Raw genomic sequence first — 26613 nt, forward strand, 5'->3', positions numbered from 1 at the left:
ACCACCTCACACACACCTAGTAAGGACGGAGGAGGGGGGGGAATACTAATAATGTCAATCAATATGGTAAATATTAGTACATTTTCTTATTTCACTTGCGAGAACTTCTGTTTTCTTTCAACCCTCCAGTGGATTCTTTTGGAGACTACTGACATTTGGTGTGTTCATTTTTATTTAAGGTTTTATCAGAAAACGTGGTCTCGATGATCACTTCCGGGATGTAATGTAATTGAAAGAATAAACACATGAAATTGAGAAGAAAAAGGTTGACTAATATTTTAATTTACTTTCATCTACAAATTGTCTGTTTGATGTCTGTAGCTCTACGCTATGAGTGTATTGCCTTAAATTAAAATATAAATACAAATTCTCGGGAGCCACGGGGTTTGGATACCAAGAGACTCTTTTGGTAAATGCTTGTTTATACTAGCATTCCACCATTTAGATGCTCTTGTAGTTACTGGGCATAAGAAAGTAACAATAATAATAAACCTTTGCTTTAAGTTAACATTCATAGATTTCAGAATTAGAATTTTTAGACCTAGAAAGAAACTTAACAGATTTTGTTTCCAAGTTTCTCTAAAAAAAAATCTGAGGAGACGCAGCAAGGATTCATAGATTTGGAATGAGATGGAGAACCTTGATTCCTGATGGAGGCACTGTCTGTCCATTTTCCAAATTGCTTCTAGTTTTCATCCTAGACAAAAGCATGTTTGGGGATCAGGGACCATGGATTCAACTTCATTTATTTGTTCAACAAATATTATACATATGGCAAGCAAATACAGTTCTAAGTGAGATGCTAGGTGCTAGGGATACAAGTGAATGGCATCAAGTAGTCTCTTGCTCTCATAAATGTTATATATTATGGCAGTGAGACAGCAAACATGGGGCAAATGAAAAGTTAACTAGAGTTAGACTAGTCCTCTGATGGAAGTAAATAGTGTGATATTTTCAAGATTCTATGGGGGATAATTTAGATGGGGGAATGCCCAAGAGAGTGAAGAATGCACTGGTGCTATGAAGGGAGACCAGGAAAAAGCATGTGTGGGGACAGAGCCCCAGAGAGCAGTTTCAAGGCTCTAGGTGTCACGTGGAAAGGTGCTGGCTCAGGTAGTAAATGGCCATCAACTGTGATTGGATGGCCATCAGCTGTGGCTAGTTGGCCGTCAGCTGTAACCAGTGAGCCACTGGCCACGAATATAACTGCTGTGGCTACGCTAGCAGCAAATGGGGGCTAGCAAGAAGATGGTGGCTGAGCTAGCAAGAGCGGATTGCAGTTAGGACGTGAGGTTGTTTGGCAGAGAAGAGGATGGCAGGTTGCGGATATTGTGGCTCCTGCCTCCTGTGTCTCCAACCGAGCCACCAGCGAGATTATAGTAGTATGACTCCCCTGTCTATTGCTCTGTGGGTGTTCCTTTTTGGCCTCACCATGTCCTACGTTCTCATGCGGGGAGAGGGACTAGAGACCCCATGTCGTGTGGGAGATCCTGCTTGCTGCGCCATTTGTCGTGCGAGGCGACCTGTGGGGTCTCTGTTCCCGCTCCCCACATAAGAACGCAGGATATGGCTAGGCCAAAAAGGAACACCCACGGAACCATAGGTAGGAGAGTCATACCACTATAGTCTCACTGGAGGCTGGAGCCACACGACGTGCGACCTGCTGTCCGCTTCTCTGCCTGCCAACCGACCAACTGCCCAACCAGTGCAGCCCTGGCAGTTAGATCAGTGGCTAATTGGCTAACTGGTTACAGCTGATGGTCAATTAGCCATAGCTGATGGCCATTTACTACCCTAGCCAGCACCTTTCCACGTGAGGCCAAGAGCCTGGAAACTGCTCTCTGGGGTTCTGTCCCCACACCCCACATGCCACCCCTTGTGACAGCCAGGCAAAGAGAACAGTAAGCATAAGGAAGTCTAAACCAGGAAGAACATGATGTGTGTAAGGAGCAGAAAACAGGCCACTGTGTCAGGAACATGAAGAGCAAGGAGAAGCAGAACAGGAAATATGGTTGAGTAGTGTCATGCAAGGTGGCATGTGGAGTCTCTAGTCCCGCTCCCCGCATGAGAATGCAGGACATGATGAGGCCAAAAAGGAACACCCACGGAGCCATAGACAGGGGATTCATAGCACTATAGTCTCTCTGGAGGCTGGGTTGGAGACACACGAAGCAGGAGCCACACGATCTGCAACCCACCATCCCTTTGTCTCTGCCAACCAACCTCACTTGCTAACTGCAATCCGCCTCTGTGCAATCTGCAATCCACACCCCGCCCCCTGCTAGCTTAGCCACGGCAGTTATGTCAGTGGCTAATGCTGACCGGTTACAGCTGATGACCAACTAATCACAGTTGATGACCATCTACTACCCGAGTCAGCACCTTTCCATGTGAGGTCGAGAGCCTGGAAACTGCTCTCTGGGGTTCTGTCCCCACAGTAGTCAGGCAGGAAATAAATCAGGTAGTTTTACAGGACATAGGTTTTCATTTCCTTGTAAATATGGTGGGATCATGGAGTCCTGTAGCCTGCTCCTTCTGATTATACTTTAGTTGTATGGCATTAGCCAGTCTCCGCCTTGGAGATCTACCTTGGAAATAATTGATCTTTCTACCTTGCAGAGTTTTGTGTGTGTGTGTGTGTGTGTGTGTGTGTGTGTGTGTGTGTGTTGTTTTGTGTTTTTTTAACCTTTTTTTTTGCCCTGATAGTATTTTGAAAAGTAGATTTGTCTGTCATAATATTTATAATATAAAAATGTCCTTTTTGTTTTTTTAGAAATAGAATCGCCACATTTAAATGTTTTCCTTTTATAATATGATATATATATATATATATGTGTGTGTGTGTGTGTGTGTATATATATATATATCTACTATATGGTTTCTATATATATGTATATATATACTATATGATACATATATATGTATATATATATGTATATAATACTATATGGTTTCCATGGGTTGTGCTGTACTGAACTTTCAGACTGTCTGAAATCATAGAGTGCTTTTCATATTCAAGACACCATTTCACAGTCCCTTAGTGGAGGCAAATACCCTATCAGCCTCTTACCAAAATTTAGGTTACATATTTATGTGAAAATAGAAATGTGCACATTTTCATAGTATTACATCCCTTTCTAATGCTGGTGATTTGAAAATTTCACACTATGTGGAATTTAAATCAGCCTCCAACTCTTCTTGTCATCATACTACTTAGTGTATTGTGATTCTAATACCTCATTCTTACTGTGTGCTAGGTCCTGGGATATGTGATTCAACCATCATGCAAACTAAAAAGTCAGTTTTATTTCGACAGTGTTCTCAGGTTGTGTATTCCAGCTTCTGTGAAGGTGACCACTGTCATCATCACTAGCAACCTCAGTGCATTTTATTTGAGGAATGTCTATTTTTGCTTTTAAAATTTAATAAACAAGTTACTGCAGTAGCCAGTATCACTTTTTGACTTAATTTAGTTCAGTTTTATGTGTTTCATATTCACGCCTGTCTCTGACACTGTCATATTTAGGAAATGTATATAAAAACTTATACAATTTGCTTAAATGTTCTCTACAGTATTTTCTAACTTGTTATCTTTGTTTTTGCACAGTTTCAGCTGCTTACCGTTCCCTTTTACCCCCAAAGTGGGTTTATTTAGGACTGTTTCTCCCTTCTCTTTTATATATCATAATTAGTAGGAGAAGAATACATGGAGGATTAACAGTGAATCTAATCTTTAAGAACTAGAATCATTTCTTCAAATTTCTTTTAAGCACTAATGTTATAAATTTACTTTTCATATTAACTTGAAAACATTCCTAATATGTTCAATAAATTTCCTTTGAAGAATTAATGCTTCAGTTTTACCACAAGGTAAATCTAAAGAGTTATATCATTTTTATTACCTGCAGAACTGCAGAAATCTTCTGAATTCAGGAAAAAATATTTCTTCGTCAGACATATTAGCTAAACTCATGGTTTTTGCTAGGATACTATGGATACTTATTAAATAAATAATTTAAATATTTTATTTTCTTATTGTTATGATTCAGTAAAGCAAGAGTGCAAGTATATAATCTTCAGTGTATAATTTATTCAGTGTCATCGACCTCATATTTCCTTTCTAATTCTCTTCATGTGCTTAATACTTCTCTGAGTCATATCATCCTCAAGGAGAAAAATAGCAGCTTAAACCAATTAACTCAGGAGGCCTCATGGTATTCTTATTGCCATTGTAACTGGATTCATTATTTAATATTCAGCCTGGCCTTACAACCTCACCAGAACAACTGTGGCTGGATGAAGGCTCAGCAGCTTTTTCTTTCTATTCATTATTTGTTAATTGGGTCTGGTCAGCTGCAGCTGATTTGATGAATTTCCATTTCTAATTGATGCAAGTGATTTAGTAAAAAGAAGGCTTTCTCTGTAAGGGTCAGAACTGGTAACCAGCCTTAACGAATGGGGCATCACAGAATGCTTAGATCCCAATGGTGGACTAGTGGTTACAGAGGCAGCAATACTTTTTAATCCATAAAATAGATTGCAAAGTCCTGTTGTAAATAGTATGTGAAATAGTTGTAAAAAAGAAAAGGATGTATTTAGAGGTGGAAATTTAAAAACATACACTTATACGGACTGGAGAATTGTATACAGAGCTATAGCCTCTAATTGAAGAATTTGGTTCATTATTACAAGAGCTTGACATTCATGTAACTTCACTAGTGAGATAGAAATACCAGTTGTGATACTTCTATAAAGGGTCTCAGCAACCATTTCTTGTTTGGTGTCAACTAATCTCCTCACAGTTTTGTGGAACACACAAAATTGTGTGGGACACACAATTCAATCTGAATTGTGCAAAGTATTAAGCTAGTTTCCGTTGCAATTTAGGTAAAATATGTAAACATTTAATTTCTGAACATTTTATTTTCAGTAGAAATAGTTTTAAGTTAATAACGTAAAAAATATAAAAATTGAAAACAAATGTGTTGTTATAAGTATCAAGTCTAATAGTGTTTACTTTGAGGTAAATATATTAAATATGCAAGGACCTTTTGTGTCTTTCACAGCCTTATCATTGTGACTTTCCAAATTAAATTTGCTAATATGTAGTGCTTGTAAAATTGAATGACCTACCCATCCAACATTGGCCTGTATCTCTGTCTCTGAGTGATCTAATCTATTATTTAATAACTGAAATTACAGTGAAATGAATAGTCTGAGAAACATACTTCTCATGTTTCACAAATGTGTTTTACCAAACGTATTTAAATACATTTAGAATCACCCTGTTTGGTTTATTTGTACACGTTTGTATAGGGTAGTTTGGAAAATTCAGAAGAGAGTTTTTTGGGGAAAAAACGTTAAAAAGAGATATACTAACTGATTTTTTGGGGGGGGATATGTGGTCGGGTAAACAAGGAAATCTTAATTCTAGAATTTATTTGAAATTTTTAATTCACACACTAAACAATATATGTTAAGTAGCTTTTCTCTAAATTCCTTTTCTCAGTCAATTCCTTTGTTTCTAATATTTGCTGTATTTTAATTATACTATATAATAATGTATCAAGATAGATAAAACTATGAACTGTGATGGCATCAGAAATAATAATTTCATAAGTTTGAGGAAATGAGTTACATTTAAAAATTTTAATATTTTCATGAAATTATTACAATTTATGGAGACTATAAAAGGGAGGAGTATGGGGAGCTGCAGTTTTAGCGTTTCTTGTTATATTTAACAACTGCACTTTAAAACTGGTCCTTATACATGATTCTGCAAGTTAAGAAGTACATTTTTATGTTAAAGTTATTTTCAAAAGAACTTTATATGGCAATTTAAAATTGCAGGAATCTCCATAAGATAAATATAATATTTATAATTTTTAGGTGTGAGAGGACTCATGTATTTCTTAATAGCACTCTAGAAAGGACTTAAACAATAATATCTTTCTGATTACAAATATAATGCTTGTTCATTATGTTATTGCAAAAAAATCAAGAGAACACAAAGATGGATACAGTTATATTTCATAACTACAAAACTAATGGTAGTGCTGAGAGCATTTGTTATGTACTCATCCCTGCATGTGTCCCTGTATCTCTGTTTCCTCTCAAATTAGGCCTTTTTAGAGTTTTTTTCTTATAGCTTAAAATTTACTTTTTTCAACTGAAATCACTTCTAAAAATACAGCATATGTGTATATTCCCAATGTGATTATTCTTTTATATTATATCTATCATAATTATTGTAACCATTTTACTTTTGCTGGATATTTAATTTGTTTCCAGATTAAGTGGCATTTCTATAAATATTAATGTTAGTAAATCCTTCTCTCCTCCACTCTACCAATAAATATTCTTCAGTGAATGAATGAAATAGTTGCACATATTTATGTAATCCTCACCCTAACTCGTACATGGAGTTCACTGTCTATTGTCTATCATCTAATTCTTCTACTTTTCATATATTATCTAAAATTGGCTAGTAATAAATGTAAATGGGATTTCTGGAAAAGACATGCTTACTAAAAATAACAGTATCTTCTAAAATTATAAATGGAACTATAATTTTTTTTTCATAACTGAAAATGACCTTACAGAATTGTTTAGTTTGAGAGTTCTTAATTTAATATAGGGAAGAATATTAGAAGCAGCTGAGAGATTGATTCAAAAGAAATCCTCCCCATTGTGATACACTGCTATATTGGTGGCTGAAGAAGCTCCCCAGGTGATTCTGATATGTCCCACAGGTAAGGGCCATACCTGGAGCCCAGCATCATTTATTTATAAGTCAAAAGACAGAAACCCATGAACAGTGACTAGCCCGAGTCTGAGATGTTATTAATGCAACTGAGTAGAACCAAGTCTGATATATATACTTGCCATTATCCCTTTTCTTGGCATTTCATAAATAATATGTGTTCTTTGTAATTGGTATTATTAATACATTAAAAAAAAAGTTTCAGGGTCGTATCAGTTTGCGAACGCTGGGTTAAATACAGTTTTCTTTAGTGAAATGTGTTTCAGAGCCTTTTATATGCCAATGTGATTTGTTATATTAGACAAATACAATGTGCAGCGTTTTTCCAATTTATTTCAGGATGGAGCTCACCCCTAGAGTATCTTGAGTGACTTGTCTTTTGAAGCGTCCTTTGACACATATTACTTGTCATATTACCATGCTTCTGTCCATGCTTCTATTCACACATACTTAAACTGTGTTAGGCATGGAGGGTGTAAACATTTAGGCATCCATTAATATGCTTGTCGTGCGGGAGACCCTGCTCGCTGCGCCATTTGTCACGCGGGGCGGCCTGCGGGGTCTCTGCTCCCCACATAAGAACGCAGGACATGGTGAGGCCAAAAAGGAACACCCACGGAGCCATAGATGGGGGAGTCTTACCACTATATTCTCGCTGGCGGCATCTGCCTCTCTGCAATCTGCGCTTGCTAGCTCAGCCACCATCTTCTTGCTAGCCCCCATTTGCTGCTAGCGTAGCCACAGCAGTTATATTAGTGGCCAATGGCTCACTGGTTACAGCTGACGGCCAACTAGCCACAGCTGATGGCCATCCAATCACAGTTGATGGCCATTTACTACCTGAGCCAGCACCTTTCCACGTGAGGCCGAGAGCCTGGAAACTGCACTCTTGGCTCTGTCCCCACAATACTTATTACTAATCAATCCTAATTTTTTCATGGGTAGTTCTAAATAAAAAAAGTATGCGTAATTTAAACTACCTGTATTTTAAAGCACTGAACTTCCAATTTTAGTGTGTATCAGAATCAGCTGGAAGGTTTGTTAGACTACAGATTCCTTAGCTCTTCCCAAGGTGTTTCTGATTGACTAGGTCTGGCGTGGGGCCTGAGAGCCTGCATTCTAAAAAGTGTCAGTGTGTACAAATGCTGCTTCTCCAGTGACCATGCTTTGTGAAACAACTGCTTTAAAATAAATATTGAGACTTTTCACTAACTGAGAATAATGACATCATCCATTAGATGGAACCCTTTTTTACATTTATGTTATTAATGAAAGTAGTTCGTTTTAATGTGCCTTTCTCTTAAGTCAATAGTATCGAGGGATAGACATCATAGAATAGCATATGAATTTTAAAATGTGTTAAAATTCACAGTTGAATCCAAGACTGAATCCCAGTTATCATTTTCATTCCTTATTAACAGTTGCAATTAAAACAAGTATGTTAGGGTAAGTGTTCTTTTGCTCTGTGGTTTCTCTTTTCCTTGTAATCCTTCTTTCTTTTCTTGTCCTTCACACTGCACACACCTAACGTCTGTGAGTATGAGTTGTGATTCCTACATGTAGCTATTTTGCTAAATTTTAGACTTTCAACATTACTGTTTTGTTATGTTTGTTAATAGAGGAACAATGATATCTTTGGCACTTTCACATGAATAGAAATAGTGATCTATTTTTAAATATTTTTATAAATGGCAAATTTTACGATTCAAATCACATATACCTACATGTGCACACATATACACGCACACAGTCATATCTAACTAAACCAGAGGTTTCACAATATAGTTCTTTTCTTTATATAAAATTGTATTTTCATATTCTCTTTTATTAATGTTTCATTTAAAATAATAATTTGGTCATGACCTGTTAAATTCATTTTATTACCTAATGATGGGTCGGAAAATGGCTTTAGGAGCCATTGTGCGGAAGAAGGAAAAAAAAGCCCTATTGCTCATATTTGTGTCTAACTAATCTTTCCAAATGTTGCAATTCTCCTAGGAAAAAATAATACCTGCACGCACACGTGTTAAAATATCTCAGGATATGGCTGTTATCTGGTCATATCAATTTTCAGAGCGATCTGGCAATTTGAACACTATCACTTCTTTATTGACCTGCTAACTTTTATGTTGTCGGACATTCTTCTAGCCATCGTATGAAATTTTCTGGTTGTCCACTGAAGTGTTTTCTGTTGTTCATCATTTGTATTAACTGCATTGTGCTGCCAAAATAGTCAAATGTTGTGATTTTTTGGTTCAGTTTTGTTTTGAGGAGATAACCTTGGAATATGGGAAAACAATAATCTCTAAAATAGACTTGATAATACAGGTGTGAATTTAATTTAAAAAATGAGTTAGGGAAGAGTTAAAGTAACTATTTGAACAGGAAAAAAAAAAGGTTTAATATAATTAGCCAAAAACAGTTGTTTTGGAGATGCATTTTGACTAAATGAATGAGATTCTTAGTTTCTTGCCAGGGTCAAGCAACAGGTAGTTTAGTATCAAAAGCATAGTTCAAAGAGATAGAAAATGAATCTTCAACCTTAAACTCCTGTGGGATTTTCTTGAATCGTTATTGATTAGTTCTAAGCTCCTACCATGGGAGACAAACTGGTTGAAGTTAGAATTTAATTATACTTAGAGTTACAATAGATGTTTTCTTTCTTTTTTAAAAGAAAAATTGATACACCTGGAAAACACACAAAAGTCAAGGGGACGTGACATAAAATAATCCTTCATTGCTATCTTATTGTGGTCATGTGTATCATTAATTGTCAAACACAGAATTATCCTAAACTGCAAAATATAAATTTGCTAACATAAATAGTGAAATTTATTTCAAGGGGATAGTTTTAATTGGGCTGTCTTTAAAGGCATATGTCATGTTTTTAAATGTACATTTTAATAAATACTGGTGTGGGAACACTCTGGTTCTCTCAGAATAATCCTGAGGCATGATTCTAACATTGAAAAAATTAGGCAAGAATTTAGGTTATTATGTGAATAATATCATGAAGATGTAATATGAATACTAACACTTGAATGGAAATTTGTGCACCTGATGTCATCGGGGTACTATATTTTAAAATATTCTTTTAGTTCTCCTTTTTGAAAACTATGCATTTGGCAAATGAAGACATGAATGTGCGAATATATGTGTTAGCATAAGTTTTAATATTCTCTTTGTTGTCTACCTTTTCCTATATAGCCTGAAAAAAATGACAGTGAGCCAGGCAGTCAGAGGATAAAACCCGTTTTTATCGATGATGCTAATTTTGGACGACAAATATCTTATCAGCATGCAGCAGTCCATATTCCCACCGACATCTATGAGGGGTGTAAGTAAAAGAATGTGAACGACTGTTATAATACCATGCTCTCGTCTGTCTTATGTATCTCATATTTGAAAACAAACAAACAAAACAAGGAGCAACTGTGATACTGTCTTATTTACATGCCATTTAAGAGTGTGGTAAACCGATTTGTGTAAATAGAAGAAATCTGATTTCCATGAGCCTTTTATGTTCACATGGCTTCATTCCATAAATATTTGTAGGAGAGTCTGTACCCATGGAGATGTTCTTCTGCTTTATTGTTGAGTAAATAATTCCGCCTTCTCAGTTGACATAAATAACTTAAAATGTAATAGATATATTCTTTAACTCAAAACTATGTGGTACAAGTGCACACATACAAATAAATGCAGATAAATATTTTTACACAAACTCACGAACTGGTAAAGGAAGCAAGATAAACATTTGATACTCTCCAGTTCTTACCACATCGTCTGTTGTGTTTTTCAGTCTCTCTCCCTCTCTGTGTCTCTCTCTGCCTTACCCTAGCATATGGGTCAAAGATACATCCATCCCCATATATTGTGGGCTCAAGATAAAAAGGAGTGTTGGGGAAAGAATTAAACAATAGACCATCACTGAATGGAAGACTTGATTGAGAAGCTTCACTGTGAGGAAGGGAGGGGAATAAGTTATTCAGGAAGATACAGGGGAGGAAGCTTGTGTCAGTGATGTTTCTCAGAGACACCCTCTATATTAATAAAGACAGAGCCTGGAAATTCTAAATAGGAATTCCCCTAAGGACAGTTTGATCGTTTATGAGAACCAGCTGTGACCCAGAAAGCAGGGTCTTTGTTCATTCATAGTTCTGGTCTTCCATGTTATCCATTCTCTAACCTCCACACACGCCCCACACAGCCCCCTCTGCCCTGTCATATAAGCAAATGTTGAGGAGAAAGAACCATTTGAGAGTTTAAAAAGTATGTTTCTTATAATTTCCATTAAGTAGAAAGGCTGTAGAGTGTATCCAGAGCTGCCTGGGTTTTGGAGCCAGATGGCCTGTATTCATATCTAAATTTTAGCAGGTATTGTTTCCTTGTGCAAATCTTTTGACTTCCTGGGCTAGCTCGTATTTTCTCACCTGTAAAATGAGGATAGGATTACTAACCGGAAAGGTCATTTGGGATAAAGTAAGTTAAAATATTTAAGTGTGCATAATAGTGCCAGGCTCATAGTGAGTGCTATGTAAATGCTTGCTGTTGCTATTAATTATACTTAAAGTTTATTTAGATACATAAGATTAAGTACAGGAATTAATACTGTAAATTAGCTTTTATTTTTTTTGGATTCACTGTGAGATTATTTGTTTAAAAGGAATTTTTTGAGTACATATGTGATTCTTTTCATAACAAATTTCATTTATCAAAATATTTTATTCATTCTTTTTGTTTCTTTTTACTATTTTTAAAACTGCATGTCATTTTTCTCCTATCAATTATTTTAAGATGTTAAACATGATATTTCTCTATGTATAATAGAAACAAACTAATATGTAGAGGTAGTTTCTGATGTTCCATGAGAATTAAATATAAATTGACTTCTCTTATAATCCTATTAATTTCAAGTCATTTTAGGAATTACCTGGAATTAAGATTCAGGTTTTTGTTTTTGTTTTTTTTCTCTGACCATTCTGTTCTTTTTTCAAGAATTATTTTTGATATTTGCAAATATATATTGTAACTATTATAACAAATATTCACATAATACTGAGCTATATGGTTATGTTCCTCATTTTTAAAAAAACATTATTTTATCCATCTTATTTTGTTCCAAATTTTTTATCACCTATTGTTTGTTGGATTTGTCAACAAGGTAATGAACTTATTACTCTAAGAGATTATCTTTCCACTGAATTTACGTTGAAGAAATAAACTGGCTGGATATAGATATTCTGAGGCAAAACCTTTTTTTTTTGGTCAATTTTCTGTGGATATCATGGATCTGTTTTCCGACCTGTATTACTATGTTTTACAAATTTCAGGCCAATTTGAATGTTTTCAATTTGTTGGAAAGGTTTTATGATTGTGTTTCTTTTTTGTTGCCTCTTATTTGGGGGATTTTCTCCATAGTCCTGAAATTCAGTAGTTCATGAATCTGAACAAGATATTTGAAGTCAGTGATTTTTTTTCAAATAGTCTTAATCTATGAACACATTGTTTAAAATATGTGTTTCCTTGGAAGACTTGTATGTAAAAATAAAACAAAGAACTACTATGACTGCGTCAAACGTGGTGTGACCAGAACCCTGTCCACTTGCCACCTTACATTCGTTAATAGGAAGCCTTCTGTTTGTCTAGTATTGGCAGTCAACGTAGATTCTCTGAGCAAGTTCATAGGTTATTATTTAATTCTCATGCCCAAAGAAAGGAAAAAGAACAAGGTCAAGCGTATTGTGAGTGTATCTGCTCTCTTGTGTATCTAAGCAGCTGGGAGAAGTGAGATGATTATTTCTGAGAGCTTTGCCTCTGCACTGATTTCCAAACCCTGTTTGATGTGGTAGTAAAAACCAGCGGGCCACAACCTCATTCTCTGTAGGACCTGGGCACCTTTGCCTAGTATAACTTGGGAAAGAGGATGGCTTGAGCTTACTTCCGGACTGTCTCGTAAAGCACCTGGAACTCCGTTTCAGCCCTGTCGTGGTATACAGACGCAGCTGCCACTACTCCACTGGCCTACTCTCATCCCAGCTCCCTCTACATATACGAAGTGTTTAATGAGACTCTTCGTACTCACTTCCACTTATATTCCTACAGGAATATAATATTCTACAGTCTATTCTTACACTTATATTCTACAGTCTTTATGCCATTCTATAGGAAAATTTCCTTGAAGTTCAGGCAGTGAAGTTCAGTAGTGATTATCCAGAACGTCTCAAATTTTCTATTAAACTCAATGAAGGCTATCAGAACTACATCATACATTTTAAAAATAGGTTTCTTTCTCCTAAAAGCTATATGCTAGATGGCAAAAATTTTAATACTGCTTACATATTTAACATAGAAAATAAAAGTCTCCAACAATAGAACTTCCTGAAGCTAATGGTGGTTAACAGTTTGAAACATAGTCCTATAGAATATATATACATATATATAAATTATATATATAATATATATATAATATATATATTATATATATATATATTTTTTAATTGCAGACACTAACTAATGAAATAACCCAAATGGGGTTTTTCATACTGCTCTTCAGCTTGCTTCCTCCCATGTCCCTCGACTTATAGTAGAGAAATACTTTTTTAAGCTATTAAAAGGCTGAAAAGAGAGAAGAGCAAGATTTCTTTTCAGCAGTATGTCACCCAGAGAATATAAAAACAAAATGAGTTTGCTTAATTTTTCAATGGGAAGATGTGTAACAAGCAACAACAAGTGAAAAGTACAATTCTTATTTTTTTCCATAGATAATTAGAGCCTAAAATAATTAGAACCTAACTTACTAGGTTAGTAAATTACCTTGAGTATACATGATATAAATACCAAAGTTCAGTAGACTTTATAATTCCATTGACGTGATTAATAATAATAATAAACTCGTTTTGATTTTACTAGTTGTTTGACTCAATGATAAGCTTTCTTAATACAAGATCTTATTTAAGTCACCTTTGTTAAAATAAATAGTTTTGAAGAAGGGGAAACTGAAGTAGAGTTTTTAATGAAAAGCTACATTTGTAAGAAATGGGATTATATATCAAATAAATTCTAATTCTGAACTTTATACTTTTAATCATTATGATAGAAAAAAATTCCTAATGTTATACTATTGAGTTAATTTTAACTTGGTTAAATTATATGGGAGCCAGGACTGTCCACAGAAGTAAGTAATATACTTACTTAGCAGGAGAGTCTTCATTTTCTTATTCTTTTGCTCTCTTTATTTTTATTTTTAGTTGAAATCACATTCATAATTAATGTCTTCATCTGTTTTATGCTGGGACAGACATGAAGTATGACACATAGCTAAATCTAAGCATACAGTTTTTAAAGAATATTATCACATAGTATACACATATCTTTTCAATATCCTAAAAGAGTTTTGATTTTGTATAAATCATTTTCTTTCCAACTTAGAATAAACTTTGTAAATATCCACAGAGGCTGATTTTAATAGTCTCAGAGAATAAAAAAATAATTGCTTTGATTACTTTGAAAATCAATAAGATATAAAATATTTAAGTAGAGGTTTTCAGAAGTCATAAGATATACTTTGGTATGTGGCATACTATTTTAAAAAAAGGAAAAGAAACTCTGTTTTTGGATTAGTTACTTAGTCCCATTTATCTTAATATCGGCTTCTCCTCCTTTGCTGAAATCTCATCAGTAATACTCTGACCCTGCCTGGCCTGTACTCTTTTAAAATTCATATCCGGCATTATGGGTTCTGTGAGTAAATGAAACACAAGTAAAATCAGAAATGTTAACAAGATCTTGCAAATGTAATAATTACTGGTATTCTTCATGCGGTTCGTAGGAACATATCAGATTTACAGGATTATTCTTCGTTTCTGAATTTAATAAATGCACAAGTGTAGTTTAATTGAAGGCTTAACTGAAGAAAACAGCTTCTTTCACTTTAAGACAGTTGGTAGCTACAGTCTCATAAGAAATCTCATGTTCTAATTTCCCAAAGGTGATTACTTTAAAGTTTCTTGAATTGAAATGTGATTATTTTTGCTCAGTGGTGTATTTAAAGTTTTTGAATAGTATATTTAATTAGAAATCTATCTGAAAGTTTTCATTTTTGAGAGTTTCACTGGTTGATAGTTTTCTTTTTGAGGGCACACAATTATACGTAATTTTCAGATCTAATGTATCTGTTTAAGAGTATGAAAAACAAGCATAACACTTAGTAAAATAAGGACTGAATATTCTGACTTGATTTGATTTTAGTCACAGAATTTTATTATTTAGTCACTTTAGATTCAAGTATAGGGAATGTGTTCACAGACTAATCTATAGTCAGTTATTAATAGAAATTTATATTGATATTTATTTATAGCATTATTATAGTTTCAAAAGGATATATATTGATAAGGTAAAATAATAAGGAACCCCAACTTGTATAGCACTTTCACGTCCTAGATTACTTTAGCTCCTGCTTTTAATTGCATGGTAATTATTATTTCCATTTGAGAAATGGAACATGTTTTTATCACAAAGATATATTCATTTTGATAAAAGAAGACAGGAGGATTTTCAGGAGGTTATTATTATCCTTGAAAGTCCCATATTATTTACTGATAATACTTGCTTTTTATAAATTGAACTACTTGTAATCACTAATACTGCATTGTAATTTATCTTAATGTTCATTTCTTTTGTTTTTCAAAATATAGCTACTGTACCTGAAATGATGTCAGTATAAAATTTACAGAGGAAAATGCTATCCTGCCTTTGACAACAATTGTGTAGATAGCCTTTTTATAATCTCTTGTAAATTTTAGCAGCTACTCTGTTCCAAGATATGTCCACCAATTAAATTAAGCAGTGCTAATAGTTTACATTTACTGTTTTAAACAACTGGTTCCATTTTGTTATTCCAATGAATAACAAGGTCGGTACTATCCTTTTTACAGATTAAGAAAGTTAATATTTTAATTGATTGGCATGCTTAATATAAATCAGGCTGTCTGACTCCACTATTCTGATAGTTGTAAAGACAATTGAAAATAATCCTTCCTTAATATGTTTGGTGTTGTTGGGAAAAAGGCTGGATTCGGTGTGTACTCATAAGTCTTATCATTTTTTTTTAAATAAATTATGGTGTTAGTGTCAAGATTTCAATGGAGTCATGTCAGTTTTTAGTACTGCTTTACCAAATATATTTTGTAGGAGTGGAAAATTGTACATGATGTTGATATAATATTCACTTCCATTGTATAATCTTATTCTCTAAATTACACTATTTAACTTTGAACTAAAGGAAACACATATAGAGAAACTTTAAAGGACTTAAGTTAAAATGCGGAATTGTGAATTCTTTAGAAAATGGGTAATTTGAAGGAAATGCAGGCCGTGGGAAACTATGATTATTTGATATAACGATTCATACAAGTAAGGTAGATTACGTAGGATGTAACTTGTTTGACTTGTGACCAAAGGAGATGTTCAAAAAGTTAATAAGAAAATATATTAGGAATAGACTATAGAATTTTCTCACGCAATGTATTTGTTTTTGAAATATACACTCTCTCCTTTTAAACCATAGTGACTACAATGGTTCTTGATATATTTTAATTTCAGTTATCTTGAGAGTATATAATACTTTAAATCTGTACTTGGCGCATTTGTTACTTGATAAATATTTTGAATTATTTATGGGCAATTTTATATTAAAAATACATATAAAAACAATAAAATAAAAACTACATATAAAAACAACAAAGTTTTACTCTATTCTCATAATACCAAAATAATATGGATTATATTTATATGTGTTAAGAAAAATACCACTTTTATAATAAAGTAGCATTATAGACGATGTAAAATGTTATTAATTATGTTTTATTGGAATAAAACTCTAAGAAATTTCATAATAACCAATGTCAAATTAGTTTTATTAGACATGGTATTATCATTCAATGACCTCAGAAACAGCCGATAATCAGGTGAAATTTTACTAATTTAAGTTGCTTAGTTTCAGATATATTTTATGTTAACTATGTAACATGAATGAAACAATATAAAATGCTCTCTTTATTTTGCCTCTTACACATTATTCCTATATTCAGCAAATGATTATTAAATACCAAACAATGGCAATATAGCACTGAACAAATACTCCTGCACTCATGGAGCTTACATTCTAGTGGATGGGAGTAGGTCATGAAATAAACAAAACAATAGGATATATTGTAGTATAATAAATACTCTAGGCAAAAATAAAATAGCAAAGGGTTATAGGTAGTTCCTGGGTTAGGAGTTGGGGAGTTGATATTTTAAAATAGGTAGGTAGAGAAGGCTTTGTGGATAAGTCAGCATTGTAGCAGAAGTCAGTATTGATGAGCATGAGAGTTATAGTGTCCTTGGGGTAAGAAGGTTGTAGGCAGAGGGAACAGAAAGAAATTTCAAAAGATCCTAAGGTTGGAGCATGGTGGGTACAGAAAGTGCAGGAAGACCACTGTGGCCAGAACAGAATGAACAAGAGAGCAAGTGTCGCAGCAGAGGTCTGATCATGTACAGACTTGTGGATACTTGCAAAGACTTTGATTTTTACTTTGAGATTGTCTTAGTTTGGGCTGCTTTAAAAAAATATCGTAGACTGCGTGACTTAAACAACTGACATTTATTTCTTACAGTTGTGGAGGATAGGAAGTCCAAGATCAAAGTGTTGGCAGATTTCGTTCCTAGTGAGGTCTCTCTTCCTGTTTTGCAGGTGGCCACCATCTTGCTATGTGCTCACATGACCTTATATTTTTATATGGACACCAATCCTTTTATGAGACTCCACACTCATGACCTCATGTCATCCTAATTACCTCCTAAATGCTTCACTTTCTAATATTATTACATTGGGGTTAAGGCTTCAGCATATGAATTTTGGGAGAACACAAACATTCAGTCCATTACAAAAATAGAAACTTATGATGATTTTTGAATTGGATTAAATAATTTAAAAAAGTGATACTGGATGCTTTATTGAGAACAGACATAAAAGAGAAGAATAGAGGAGAGATGGTAGGGCCTTGGACCAAGATTGTAGCCCAAAGAAATATTCCTATCAATATTGTGTAAACTTAGTATATTTTTGAAGCCTATACTCTTCCTTCTAATTTTATATTTGTTATTAATTTTTCATGATGAAGTTATGGTCAATTAACCTAATTATCTCAAAGCAGGTGACATACAAATTTAATCCTCAAATAAACTTTATAAAAGTACTTTTTAATTGAGAAGCTTATGAGCTAAGATAAAAATATTGGATCTTTAAAGAGTAGGAGTTAAATGAAAGTACAGTTTGGCAGATTATCAAAAGACGCTCTTCTCTGTGCCTTTCTCCATAACTTTTAAGTTTTCTTTTCTAGTTAAATAAATTCCATACAAGTTAGTTCCTTTCCCAAACATTCAGTGGTACAGTTAGGAACGGATGTTAGAAATCCTAGAGGAAAATATGCAGAGAATTTCTTAATTTTTCCTGGTTACATAAATCCTTGTACATTGATGCAAATTGCTGAGCTCCTCTTTGGGGCTTGCCTGCCATATTTCCTTGTGATAGACTTCTGGTTTGGGATTCACATCACAGTACCAGCAAGTTTTGGATTATACAAACTATTGATGTTTATATATGTCCATGGTAGTGTTTTGTCTGTTGGTTTCTGTGTAAGACAAGTGATCTTGGTTTAACTCCACACAGTGTAGTTCTTTGAAATAAAAATGTTTGTTGAGTTGTTCCACTTACCAGAATCATGGTTGAAAATAGTATATATTTTCCTGATAAACATATTATGATTTTTAAATTAATTTAACTTAAATATAACATATCAAAATTATTATTTTTCTCACTGTAGAGAAAATACATGATAATTTTATGAAACACAAAATAGTATAAAGGAAAAAATGTAAAATTACACTAATATGTGTGTGTGTTCACTGAATATATTAGTAGTAAATGTGTAGTAAACTAAATGAATATACTAATACTGACCTATTACAAAAGTGAGTTAATGAATATAAAGTTTATACCTGACCTTTTAACTTACCAGGAAGCTTTATCATACATTTAGTATATTTTGAAAATATTTTAATATTATGTTTCATAACTAATTTACATTTATATTGTTACCATTTAACCATTGTGAATAACTAAATCTCTGCATTTCTTTATTATTTCATTATGATAAAAGATAAGACCTGGTATTAGAAGGTCAAAGCTATTGATAAATTTCATTTATATTGCAGGTTAGTACCAATTTAGATTTATATTAGCAAAGAATTAGTGCCCTTCTAATTCCTACTTTATGAACACTAAATAATTACCTTTTAAATAATGTTTTGTCAATGTATATTGACAATAAGTTGTATTAGTTTACTGCGATTTTTTTTTCTATCTTTAACGTCATATGTTTCTTTTTCTTCACTGGGTTCTATAGCTGTCTAAAATAAAATATAGGGCACTATGAGAATTAGCAGTAGTTTGTCAGAGAGGATGATAACAAACTTCTTTAGAAATTACCCTGATTTTCCCACATGTTAGATCTCTCACAATATATATTGTAAAGTTTTTATCTTTACCTTTGTAGCCTGAATTTCATTATTATATTAAATTGAACTTTGTTAAACACACCAACTTTAAAAATTCAAAGTAATGTGTTAAAGTATACCTTAGCCATAAAATCATAAGCTTTTAAAAATTACACAGGCATTTACCAACAATGTTATAAAATGATACAAAAATATTAAAAGTAAGAAGTATAAATCCAAGTAAAATGGGAGTTAAAATCATAAAAGAACACTACATACAATTTTTTAAGGAAGTATTATAATCTATATGGTTTATTATCAAATGTAATCCATATTGACTCAAAAGTGGTCATAAAATAAACTGGAAACATTCAGATTTCTGGCCAAAGAAAATACTTCCTGCTGAGTGATATATATAAAATTTTCAAGAGAATAAATACTTTCAAATTTTAAAAATTTTACTGGAACACAAAAATGTGAAAAGTTTATCAACTCATATAACTTCTTATACAAAAAAAAAAAGTTGTCGCTTAAAAAAGAAGAAAAAAGATAGAAAGATAACCATAGGCCAATCTCATTTGGGAATAATGATGAAAAATTCAAAAGAGAACATTTGCCAAGTGAAGCAGCAATGGAAAAGTAATGAATGATAACAAAATAAATGACAATAATTGAGTATTTTAGATGTCTGATAATATTGTTATATTCTATATCAATTGATGCAGATTAAGTATTCAATAAAGTCTTACACCCATTTTTAATTAAAATTTTATCAAAATACCACTATCAACAACAAAAACTGCTCTGATGAGTAAGTAGAGCTGAGAAATTCCAACCCCTTCTAGCCCATTGGTTCTTTTTCTCAGAGCAGTTGTTTTCTGTGCTGGTATATAGCACAAATGTGAATTTGGGTCAAGATAACAATAATACAAAAATTTTTAAGAGTAGTACATTCTTAAGTTTTATGTTTGTTGTTTTTTTTAACCAGATAATTTACCCCCCCACCCCCCAAAAAAGAAAACTTTTCTCTAATTCTGGAGGATGCATCATCCCATGTTACAGTTATATGTTTAAGGACTAAAAAAGTGCATGTCTTAAAGAACTGTTAGTAAAATGTTATCATCATATTAAAGTAGCTTTTGTTTCTTCTTTTAAAATGCTATTTCAGTTATAAAGCCTTGATTCTGAATCATGGAGCCAATAAACTGATAAGGAAACTCTTAAAAAGCACAATTGAGTCTGTAACAAAGTGATCATCCGTTGTAAAAAAAATAAATAAATAGTTTAAATAATTAACATTATTCCTTATTAAGAGTAGGGCAATAAAGTAGTAAGAACATCATAAAAACACATTGAAGACAAGCCTGAAGTAAAAATATAGATTTTAGGGAAGGGTAATTTGCTCATATTTAATAAGAATGGCACGAAGAGAAGCAATTCTTCTGAGGTAAACTTTGCACTTACTTTCATTGCCTTTCTCTAGTGATATTTCTGTAATACATGCATTTCATAGAGAACAGTATAGTATTCATTATTTGATAGGAAAATGTTGACCATAGGTTAACCCAAATGCCAAAGATATGGTATTCCTTTGATCTTATAGACACTGTTTCTTTAATTCACTTAGGATTGTAGAGAAACAGACTAATTAGTAGTAATAGTTTTACTACTAATAGTTTTACTACTATTTATAAATTTTGTAAATTTCTATGGACTGAAAATTTCTCCCCAAAAATTCATGTTGAAACCCTAACCCCCAATATGACTGTATTTGGAGATAGGGGCTGTTAGAAGGTAATTAAAGTTAAATGAGGTCATAAGAGGGGGCCCTTATCTGGTGGGATTGGTGGCCTTCTAAGGCCACCGAGGAAAGGCTATGTGAAGGAAAGGAAAGGAAAGGAAATGTGAAGACTAACACAAGAAGTCAGGTGTCTACAAGCCAGGAAGAAACTGAATAGATAGGAACTGTCCTTTCACCACGAACTGAATAGGTAGCACCTTTATCTTGGGTTTTCCAGCCTCCAAAATTGTGAGAAAATACATTTCTGTTGTTTAAGCCACCCAGTCTATGGTATTTTGTTGTGGCAGCCTGAGCTGACTAAAACACAAATGTATTTCCAGACAAAAAGTGATATAGGCTTAAACTCTGGTTTTTAAAAAATAAATATAATACAAGCTATTAAATAGCTAAGTCACGTATTTCACATTTTATATTGAAATATATGCTTAGAAATATGTGGCTGTTAAATTTGGACTTGTAAGTCCCCTTTTTGCATTTTAATTCAGAATCTAGATTTTTGTACTTCTCCGTGGGCTCTAGAAATTAATGCTCACCAAACTCAATAGAGACATAGACTTTATTGGAAAGACAATTAATTTGCAATTCTAGGCATAAAGAGCAATGATAATTAAATTGGTCATTTTCATGGAGAATTCCCTAAGTTACTTAGTGGGTTTATAGGCTGTACAAATTCAGAGATTGAAATTTATAGTTACTGAAGCCTGTTTTTTGTTTTGACTTTTTTGAGAGTGAAGAAGAATATTGATCGTAATAACCTGATTGATTGTTCATTCATTCAATCACAGTATCCTGTGTCCAGTATGTTGCTGGAGTCACTCTGACAAGTTGTCTTTTTTTTACCGGTCCGTGCAGATAATATTGTCCTGTGCATGTGACAAGTTGATCACATTTTGGAATACTCTCTCCCTGGGTGAATTTGTGAAGCATCCCAGTTCCTTAATTGAAACTTGAATCATGTTTTAACCCATAAAAATATTCCCATAAAAAAAAGGGGAATTATAAAAACCCCTTGATCTCATTGAAAATAAACTTGTAAATTAGCTCTTGAGGTAGCTACTACTGCAAGGCCCATTTAGCTTGTTTATGTAAACATCTATTATGGTGGTTGCATCTGTCTTCCATATCCTCTACTATGTTATTGACAACTACTTATTAGAACACGCCACATTTTCTAAATTGTTCCATAGGAAATAAAATTATATCAAGATTCTTAAGTGGGATAATGGTTTACTGGCCAAACAAATTTGGGAAATTTATTTTATAGATCCTCTTTGGAGACTCGTAGTACACATTAACCTTTAAAAGCTCATAAAACATTCTGCTAGAAATAGACCAAATTCAAGTCATTTTTACTTGATATTTTTCATATTTATTTGACTATGTAACTTTAATATCCCACAAGTATTTATTTCATTTAGTTTGCATAATCACTTTACCCCAACACATTTATATTAGAAAGTGGGCACGATAATTTTGATAAAAATGTATAACTCACTTTTCTATATGAATCACTTTGTTATACAAAGGCATGTGTATACTCACATATAGTGACATATAATGAAAATCTAACTTTATTTTGTTAGACTCAAACTTTTTTAGTGAATAAATGTGGGTAACAGTGACTTACTTGGCAACTCTAAAATAATAACATGGTCTTGGTCACTTTTAATCATAAAAACAGTCACCAAAAAAAGAAACTGTCAATTCAGAAATTAAAATGTCTGTTCTCATGTGATCGTCAAAATCCCAGATTTGAGTTAGTGTTAACTCTTCTCCCCTACCCTGGATTAGAGCTAATGGAAGCCTACAGTGAGAAGGGGAAGGGGGTGGGACATTTACAATGCTGTGTGAGCTTTACCGCCACATAGCACAAGTAGAAGCATGGAGGGGAAGGGAAGGAAGAGGCTGGGAACTGGGATGGGTGACTAAGGGCGACTGGGTAGACGATGGTTCTTGTAGATAATTTAAACTGACTCTTTCTCTTGGGGAAGAGATCTTATGCGTTATTTAGAGATTTTTTTGCTGGGCTCTTCTCTTCTGTAGTTTTTTTGACCCAGCAGATACACATCTCTATTCTATATGAAAGCTTAACTGCTAGTTACTTCCATGGCCCTTGGTGGCATTTTGTATTTGATGCCCCAGAATCCCCTAGGATACTATAGAATAGTGGCATGCTTCATGCTTCATGCCAGCCTTAGCAGATGCTATCAAGTCAGCCAAAATTTGGGCATAGAATGTTGCATGCTTCTTAACGTTTTACTGCATGTGTCTTGTATTATATTTAATTACACAGTTTATCTCATAATGTTGCATATTGGGTGAAATATATAAGAAATCGCTAAGGGAAAGCCTGTTGTTCTTAGGTGCCTCATGAAGGATGTTCAATGAGTCAAGAATACTTAGAAAAGTTTTTAAGAGCCTATATCAACATACATGATTAACCAGGGTATTACACCCATGTGTCTAATCTAATAAGGGTAATATCCATATCCCAGCACTGTGTTTTGTATGCATAGAATTCACTAAGGAATATCACATATCTTTCCATAAATTATCGGACCTGACATGTATCTCTCAGTGATTTTCCTTAAGGAGGAGATCAAATATTATACAATATGTTAATTATATTTCCTTAATTTCTATTTATTTTCTCTATTTTATTAGGAGCTGTATTGTAAATAAAATATCCTTTGAATTGTTTTAGTCTATAACTGAACAAGAAATTCAGGGATTTGTTAAAGGTCCAGTTATTGCTATACTTCGTATTGTGTAGTGGGGAATACAAATTAAAATGCACTATTTATTTCTAAAACGAAATTAAAAAGGGAACATAGAGGGAAGAAATGAAAAAAAGATGTGTGTACAATTCAGTACCTCTATAAATTGATAGCTGGAAATAAGAAGTGTACTGGGCTAGCTTTTTATGATGGGTATAACAAGTGACAGGCCATTCAAAGGCTGAAGAATAGAGATAATGAAATCTTAAATTAGAATAGCTTTCCAAAACAGACTGACAGTGCTATTCACAGCAAATTAAAAAGGGTTTGACAATTGGAGAGAAAATGAAGGTATGGAATTTGAGATGAGAATTTTTTAATCATTTGGTATTTGCTTCATGGATAAAATCTTATACAGATTTCTCCCTAGAGATAAAGAGGCATTTGCAAGATATTTCTACAATCGTATTAAAAAGAGAAAGACTTTAAATGGATTAAAATTTTTAAAACTATTTTGTCTCAGGACACACAGATCAGATTTTCAAAGTATGGGGCTATGAGCTATCCTAATATTGAGATGGAATTTAGTCAATACTTATTGTCATTAGAGCATATCAAGTCATATACAATTTTAACTTCATAATACTTGATATTCTTTAGAAATACTGCTTCAGGTATGCAGCAATGTAAAGATAGAATCAAACACCTTACTAATTGATTTCAGTCTTCTGTAAAACTTGTTTTGTTTTTTGCTTGTTTCTTGCAAATTATAGCAATTGGAAGCTGTGAGGAAGTTCATAATAAGCTCCCACAGAACACGGAGGTCTTTTATTGTCTTACATTCACCCAGCCTGGAACATGACTGACGAAATGTCCCATTACTACCCTTTCGGATCTGTGAAGACCTGCTGTTTCTTGGTAGTCACCAATCATAAGCAATGAGTTTGTAGGATGAGTGAGAAAAACATACAGCAAGCAAACAAACTACTTTCATGTTTAACTGACTGAAATCATATTCATATTAATATGCATACATATATTATACATATAAATGTACACACACACTCTTATACAACAAATATATTCTGATAGTTCTAACTAGTCTTCCTGAAATATCACTAATCACCTACTTATATTTGTGTCACCAGTCAATGTATAAAATGACTGACTAATCTGGCTTTTTCTGCTTCTCAGGATTTTTTCCCCAAAATGTTTAAAAATCAAAATTTTAATCTAAAAGATTTATTTCCCAAATAAATCTTAAGACAATTTTTACCAAGTCTTAAATCCCTTATCAAACAGATTTCACTTACCTAGAGCTACTAAATAAATATCATTTCCATTCTCTTAATTTTAATCTTTCATTCCTTTTCTCTTTCTCCTTAATCCAGATTTAAAATATATGACTGCTTAGGGAAAGCAAAAACCCACAGCTTATTCTCTTAGGATGTGGATGATAGGTTGATTTCAGACTCTGACAGTTTTAAATTTATATTTTTGCTCATTTCCAAGTCAACAGTCAAAGTACTAGAAAAATACACAAATATTATATGTTGAAATTATATCATTTCCAATTTATTAGTTTTCTAAAACTCAAAAATGAATCCATTACTCACAATATTTGATATTAACTACCCTTCCCACTGACATACTGCTCATAATTAAGACAAAATGTAATTGAACTAGCATGTATTCTGTAATCACTAGGCTAGAGGCCATATTCAGGTTAGGAGATTTCAGTTTAACCTGGGTTAGTAGACTATAAATTGTGTGTGTGTGTGTGTGTGTGTGTGTGTGTGTGTGTGTTCTTATATATTGTTCTTAAATATGTATATATAAATTATCAATAAAATATGACATTTTTGCATTATAGGAGACCATGTATGATATTATCATATCATTGCTGTTAACTATAACATTGCTAAATTCAGCCTTAGATTTTTTATTAATTTTTATAATGAAGGATACAATTTTAATGGAAGTTGAAAATATTAAGATTTATCAATGGATCAAATTTATCATATGCCTTGCTGACTTGAATTTAACACTAAATTATATTATTTAAAAGTTTTACTCTGAAACTTTTAGACTTTTATCTGTCTTATAAGTTCCATCTCACATTTGACATTTTACTGGTGTTCCTTTGTTGAATTTCTGGATAAATAATTAGATGTTGTGAGTGACCCATCATCTCCTGTCTGCCTACTTAAGATTTAGCCATGCTGAGTTTAGACCTTCTACAATAGTAAAAGTATGCGAAGTTTTGGTACAGTGGAAGTTGAGAACTCTGTTCTAACCACAGTATTCTTAATTTCAAACTTCAAATTCCTTTGGTAACATATAGTGAAACATATGCATAGTTGTTTTCTTCTTTAGATTGCATTTTATGTTAATGTATAGTTACTACAAATTTAATCTATTTATATAATCTTACATATATAACAATCTCCCAAGAGTTTATTATTATTAATATTAAAGGAATATTACATGTGTAGTGTCTGCATCTACATTGGTCTTTGGTTTAAATAATGAGTTCTAAATCAATGTAAAATATTGCCAGATATTTAAATTTTGTTTTATTTCAAAGTTTACCCACAAGCTCGTGCTTTTAACTATGATTTATACGTGTACATTTCAAAAATTACAATTACAAGCTCTACTTAGAATATGACACTAAAGTAATTGCCAGAAAAAAAGTAAAACAGTTAAAGACATCAGTTTTGACACAAAATTAAAATAATTGATATAAAAAACACTTTTGTTTGAAATATTATGGAAAATGAAAAGTTTAG

At 33.1% G+C, this 26613-nt stretch overlaps 1 protein-coding gene across 7 annotated transcripts in view; it reads left to right on the forward strand.

Annotated features, from left to right (window-relative positions):
* CACNA2D1 (calcium voltage-gated channel auxiliary subunit alpha2delta 1) overlaps window positions 1-26613 on the forward strand; it is a 457063-nt gene that overhangs the window by 287591 nt on the left and 142859 nt on the right. For all 7 annotated transcript variants that reach the window (XM_033088705.1, XM_033088698.1, XM_033088699.1 and 4 more), the window contains exon 6: window positions 9971-10100. In XM_033088705.1, the coding sequence (XP_032944596.1) occupies window positions 9971-10100 (130 nt within the window). The remainder of the gene's footprint in view (window positions 1-9970; window positions 10101-26613) is intronic.

The sequence above is a fragment of the Rhinolophus ferrumequinum genome, chromosome 20, assembly GCF_004115265.2.
Source record: "Rhinolophus ferrumequinum isolate MPI-CBG mRhiFer1 chromosome 20, mRhiFer1_v1.p, whole genome shotgun sequence".
NCBI classification, from domain to species: domain Eukaryota; kingdom Metazoa; phylum Chordata; class Mammalia; order Chiroptera; family Rhinolophidae; genus Rhinolophus; species Rhinolophus ferrumequinum.